The sequence below is a fragment of the Poecilia latipinna genome, unplaced genomic scaffold (assembly GCF_001443285.1).
Source record: "Poecilia latipinna isolate Pla-1442-1.1 unplaced genomic scaffold, P_latipinna-1.0 Scaffold1908, whole genome shotgun sequence".
Classification (NCBI taxonomy): Eukaryota; Metazoa; Chordata; class Actinopteri; order Cyprinodontiformes; family Poeciliidae; genus Poecilia; species Poecilia latipinna.
Genome location: NW_015114524.1, coordinates 54,145 through 60,250, shown reverse-complemented (window position 1 = coordinate 60,250; position 6,106 = coordinate 54,145). Strand labels below are relative to the sequence as shown.

General features: G+C 38.4%; 1 protein-coding gene across 1 annotated transcript in view; it reads right to left on the bottom strand.

The window, feature by feature from the left end:
- Positions 1-5,222, bottom strand: part of LOC106935094 (carboxy-terminal kinesin 2-like) — a 17,488-nt gene extending 12,266 nt beyond the window's left edge. The window contains exons 1-11 of the mRNA XM_015015389.1: positions 5,093-5,222; positions 4,001-4,090; positions 3,734-3,833; positions 3,583-3,636; positions 3,407-3,481; positions 2,803-3,001; positions 2,549-2,714; positions 1,814-1,981; positions 1,568-1,681; positions 1,386-1,472; positions 1,082-1,279 (exon numbers count right to left, since the gene is read on the bottom strand). Of these exons, the coding sequence (XP_014870875.1) occupies positions 1,082-1,279; positions 1,386-1,472; positions 1,568-1,681; positions 1,814-1,981; positions 2,549-2,714; positions 2,803-3,001; positions 3,407-3,481; positions 3,583-3,636; positions 3,734-3,833; positions 4,001-4,084 (1,245 nt within the window). The 5' untranslated portion in view covers positions 4,085-4,090; positions 5,093-5,222. The remainder of the gene's footprint in view (positions 1-1,081; positions 1,280-1,385; positions 1,473-1,567; positions 1,682-1,813; positions 1,982-2,548; positions 2,715-2,802; positions 3,002-3,406; positions 3,482-3,582; positions 3,637-3,733; positions 3,834-4,000; positions 4,091-5,092) is intronic.
- Between the last annotated feature and the right edge of the window lie 884 nt (positions 5,223-6,106).

Sequence of the window (6,106 nt, the reverse complement as noted above, 5' to 3'; positions counted from 1 at the left end):
GTAACCAAGTGCCACGAAGTAAACATCTGACTTTTACTTTTGCAAAAGTAAAAATCAGGAGGCACTGCATTAACATTAGTGCAAACATTAGCAGGAGGTGCCTTTTCCCTGGATTTTCCCCTGAAATAAGCTTTTTAGCTACTTCCTTTATTTAAGAATGATAATAAAAAAATAGCTAAGGGAACATTGTAGCTCACCTTAGCATTGATGCTAATTCTTAGCATCAGGATGCTGGGTCCCAACCAAGGGGTTCACTTTAGCAGGCCCCATTTAAATTTCTTCAGAAATCTTCTAGTTGTTTGGTTATTATATAAAAAACCCTGGATTAGCAAATGTTAGTCCGTCACACACTTTCAGTGTGGTGGAAACTGAATTGTACACAGAAATTGTTTCTAACGCATGCTTTTCCGAATAAAAAAAATTGGTTTCTCACATTATTTATAAAATTGTGAGAAATATATTTTAAATGTTATCAGCTTAAACATTAATTATAAATAAAACAGGAACCTCAGGTTGCTGAATAGAAAAATAAAAAAAAATTAAAATGAAATATGCAAAACACTTAAGTATCCATGAACAGAGAGATGTTCATACATAAGTACTTTAGTTGTTCTTAGAGGAATGTTAAAACTTTGCTCCATTAAGTGCATTAACTCAAGATGAACATTATCATGTTTTTCTCAAACATGTTACTTTTTTCTGACATTCCCTCTGCTTTGTCATCACATCTTTGTAATAAATCAATAATTTTTGAATGATAAGTTGTCGCTGCTCAGCCCTGCAGCTCATCTTATTGCGCACCATTAAGGTGAAACATAAGGAGCTTTTTGAGTATTTATATTTCTAAATAGAACAACATAAAGTACATTTTGCATCCCAAACTAGACTCTGTTTGGACCATTTCCCTTTCCCGCTATGTTATGGTCTCGCCATCTTTATTTCTGTATGAACTGGCTTTGCTTAAGGTTGACCAGTGGCACCCTCTGCAGGATGGTGGCCAAACTACAAAACTAAAAGAAGGTCTAAGCGAACTTCATTAGTTAACGTTAAAAACAACTGAATCAGGTGAAGCTAAGCTAACCTCCCAGCCTTGAGAGCTCAGCTTCTCCCCGGCTCTAAAGATCTGCTGCACGGCTCTGGGAATGACGCCCCTCATGTCGTCCACTTCCTCTCCCTCCATGGTGTAGGTTTTCCCACTTCCTGTCTGGCCGTAGGCAAAGCAGCAGACGTTGTACCCATCCAGAGCTGACTGCACCAGCAGGGAGATCTCGTCAAAGATCTGAAAACAAAACCTTCCCATGAGGCCTTTCCTCTGCAGCTCAGAACAGACAGAATCACAGCAGGTGTTGTTAACGAGGAGATGATGTCTTCCGCATGTTGCTCACCTCCTGCTGTGAAGCCAGAGGCCCGAACACCCGGTCGAAACTGAAGTGATAATTCTTCTGCATCTCGGCCGTTTTACCCGTATGAGACTAAAGGGCAGAAAAAAGGAAGATCAGTTTAAACAGTCTGATATCTTTGTGTTGGCATGGCGATAAGCAGCAGATCTTTGCTACATTATTCCCACCTCCTCAGTTTTGGCCAGCATTATAGACTTGTTGTCGCTGGCTGCCAGCTGGATGTGTTTACTCAGGCCTCCGTCTTCTAGTGGACGAACTCTACAAAACACCCTGATGTTACCCTGAAACACAAAACGATTCTCTTTTCAGCTTTCTTCAACGGTAGACATTAAATTTAACCGGTGCAAACAGCAGTTAAATAAAACAGATTGGACCCAGATCTTTTGGGCCTTCAGGGGTGAGCGGCGACTCGCCTTCAGCTCCTGGATGGTGTTGTGGAGCCGCCGGCGCTCCATCTCCCCGGCGTGAAGCTCGTCTCTCTGCTCCGCCACCGTTTCCTTCAGGGAGCTGATTTCTTCTTCTCTGTCTCTCAGGTTGGCCTGTAGTCGGGTCATCGTTGATTCCTGCACAGAGAGCTTCATCTGCAGAGGAAACAAAACAAAAATCAGGCATGTCACGATAAACTTCACTAGATGATAAATTGTCTCAAAATTACTGCAACAAACAATAATATTGTCAGTTTGGGACCATTTTCAAATGCTGTAATGAAAATGACATATTAAAGCTGCTACATTCTTCAAGACTGAAAAAAGCTTTAATTTATAAAGAACATTTAACATAACCAAAATGAATTAAAATACAATAATACTAAAGTTATGAAGTCTGTCATATCAGTCAACTTTGACAGGGAAAAAACAAACGTGCCAGTTAGGACTTTAATTTAAAAAACATATTAAAGGGTAGCATGTCCAACAATGGTTGTCCACATGAAAATGATCTTATTTTAATCTATTATGCGATTGTGACAGGCTTAAACAAATAAAACTTAATTTCCGTATATTTTCAAAATATCCATCATAAACAAAAGTCACATCTCCTCAGTTCTCTAAAAGTTAAACCCTTTAACCAGGTGTAGTTGTTATAGCATCGTATCCTTCAGGTGTTTGGACCGATCCAGAACCAGCAGGTCGGAGCAGATTCTGCTTTACCTTCAGAGTCTGCAGCTCCGTCTCCTGGCTGTCCCGCAGCGTCTCCATGACCTTGTATTTCTGCTCTAAATTGGAGAGCTCCTTCTGGAGGACGTTCTTCTCTCTCCGAGTTTCTTCAAGCTGATTCTGAACTCCAGACAACATCTGCAGCTGCGCCTCATACTCACTAAACCAGCCAGGAATCCAAAGTTAGCATCATATAAAAATAATAAATCTACACTCAACTCATTTTCTCCAATATAATCTGCTCATACCCGATTTTCCTCTTCCGTCCCTCGACTTCCTGCTCCAGCTCAGACACTTTGGTTTGATTTTGAGCCACGGAGTCCTTCAGCGCCTCGTTCTCCTCGTTTACAGACCTGTACTTGGTCTGGTAGTTGCGGATCTTACCCTCCATGTCATTAACTTTCCCCTTCAGGTCCCATGGCTTGCGGCGGGTGGCTCCAGTCACACCTGCACAAGAATTTCAGATGTTTCTCCCACTTTGTCAAAATTAAATTTGATTTATTGAATTTAGCAGCTTCAGCTTTACATTTATAAATTATATTAATCAGTGAAGCTTAAAAAAAGATGGTATTGATTCCCAAGTTATCTGAGCAGGATGAGATGATCCTCATCTTGTTCAAACATATACATATATATATATATCTATAAACATGTTTATCCATATGCTTGAGCTTTTTTCTATTGCATGTACATTAAAAAGAAAACTTCGATAATCCAGAATCAGCATCTCCAAACAAAACATCAAAGTTCTGGAATAGCAAATATTTTGAATATTGCTAATATATTGATGAACCTAAAGACATTTTCCAGAGTTTTACCCATTAAGGTGGACGACAGTAAACAGTTTCTCACCAGGTTTTGCTCCTGCAGGTTGTTTACTGCTGCCGGCTTTGGGAGCAGTGGAAGCAGCAACCGGCTTCACGAATCCTGACAGAACAGAACCATAACATTATACTCAGGCATCGCCATCAGAACCACCATCTGCTACAAACACTGGGTTATTGTGCAGAGATAAGAGGACATCTGACCTCTGGAAGGGCCAGCAGCCACCGTGGCAGCTCCTGCACCTCTAATTGGTCTGTCTGTTGATAAAAACCAAACAATTAAGACAATGAGATCTGTTCACTGCTGTTGGTGGTGGTTAGGTGCTGAACATGGAGAAATTCTTAAACAACGTACAGGGTGGAGCTCTGGCTGCTGCAGCAGCGGGCCGCTTGTAACCTACAATGGTTGTAGCTGCCTGAGGTTTGTGGGGCTCCTGTTCCTTACGCATTCTCTTCTGCAAAAACACAACAAAACCACAGAAAGGACCATCACTAAGTCATATTCTGGTTCATAAGCAAACTTCACTCAAACTTATGCATCAAAATGAAAACTGAAAAAGCATATTCTCTACAGCTTCTGACAGAATCAAACTGAAATGTAGGAAGCGTTTTCATCACAAACCTGAAGAGGAGCCATGTCCAGCAAATTTTCAGAGCTGCTGGGGGCGAGAACTCTCTTCGATAAAATGACCGGAAGCCTGGACATACTTAGCTGAGGACAGTGAAACGGTCAAAATAGAGAAATCACAACAGAAAAGAAAGGTCACAACCTAGCAGGAGTCTGCTGCTGGTTAGCTGGCAGAGGAAAGGCGACTAAAATTTTACAAGACAGACAAAAAAACAAGAGCAGTAAAGGTGTGGAAGCTGAAGGAGAGCCACACATCAGATACCTTAAAACTGTTAGAAAATCTAAGCAGTGCTCAGCACACTGATAAGATAATCCAACTACTTTACATTATAAACTTCTTATCATTTTGTTTATTTCATTCATTTCTAGTTTAAAATAAACATGACACGTGTTGACATGAATTAAAGTTTAGAATGAAAAGGAGTAGTATGAAGAACATAAATATTGTACAGTATCAAGAAAATCTACAAAACAATTACTTTTAGATTTTTGCTCAAATCTATACATTAAAATCCAAATATCAGTAAATAAATAGTCAAAAACATTATATAACGTTAATCATGTAAATATTAAATATTTAGCACAGATAGGATTTAAATATAATTACTAGATCATGTCATAAATCTTTTTCACGTTCCTGTCAATCCAAACAAACATGCAACCCGTTTCTAGAGTTTCTGACTCAGAACCTTTCAGTGTAAACACAAAGGACTCGAATACTAAATTAGCATAAAACGAGAAAAACAAGCTTAATTTCAATAAAAGTATCCAGTGCACAGAGTTTTTAGGGTGTGTTACTAACGGAGGAGGCAGAACAAGTTCTTCTATACATCAGGTTTTTTCCCTTGTACGTGGGTCAACTCGCAGAAAAATAATTTAAACTTAGTCCAGATTACCTCGTCCCGTCTAATCCTTCTGTAACCAACGTCCGCGTTGTTACTGATGTGAGCTTCTTTTAGCTTAACATTAAAATTAAACTAACGTTAACTTATAAAACTACGGTATGCAGAACTCGTTTAAGCGTGACTTCTAAACCACTATTCAACAGTTAAAATAGTCAAAAAAGATCTATTAAAAACAACGTACTATAAACAAATCTGTAGCTTCACCCTGTGTCCCTTTCGATCCGCTGTTTCCGTCCGTTTGAATTTGAAATGTAACCGTTTCGGTGAGCGCTTCGGATTCTCTGTCGTGATTGGCTGACACAGGGTAAACTCCGCCTCCTCTTATGTGTACGTTTGTTATGTCTAACTGCATGTCCTGGTGGGGCGGGATACACACTGTTTGTACGGTAAACTCCGTGCATAAGGCAAAACCCGGACACAGGTAAGAGTTAGATAATATTCCTCAAAATTATTTTTTAGAAAATAGTTTTCCTAGTCTGGACGTGAATAACTTGAATAAACAAGGATAAAATGACAAAGTTGATTGCAATATATGAAAGACTGTTAAAAGCACCCTTGTTAAACGTGGCCTTTATGTACCTTTTTTGGGCAGAGAAAACAAAAACCTAACAAGTATTTGAAAAAATATATATACATATGCTAAAAAATTAGCAGACATGTTATCTCTTGAATGTTAAAAGTTGGTAACTCGACTCCAAACCTTTAACATTGTATGAATTATAAAAAAAATTGCCTAATCATAACTTGAACATTTAGCCAATAAATAAGAAATTTAAATATCAATATATTTTACATTTTTTAAATAAAAATTCTTAGGAATCCTATGTCTGACCTGTTTCAAATATATAATTTCAATTTTCATCCTGTAAGTACAATTCTGTGCTTAAATTGGACACTTCTGTGAAAACTCTGGTATTTTGAATTGTGCTGACATCAAATTAGCACATAGCTAACCCATGAATTCACACATTATCACAGTTAGAGAATGAAAGAAAATATCCCAAGATACTTTCAATGCTCTTTCACACAAAAACCTGAAGAAAATATTTCATATCATTGCACTGATTATGGCACATCTTATGCAAATAAATAATTGACAATTTATCATGTGAAAGTAAGAATCAAGCACAACTTAACTCTGAAATTAATCTACAAAAATAGCAAACCCTGCAGATTGGATTTCAGCTGAATAAAT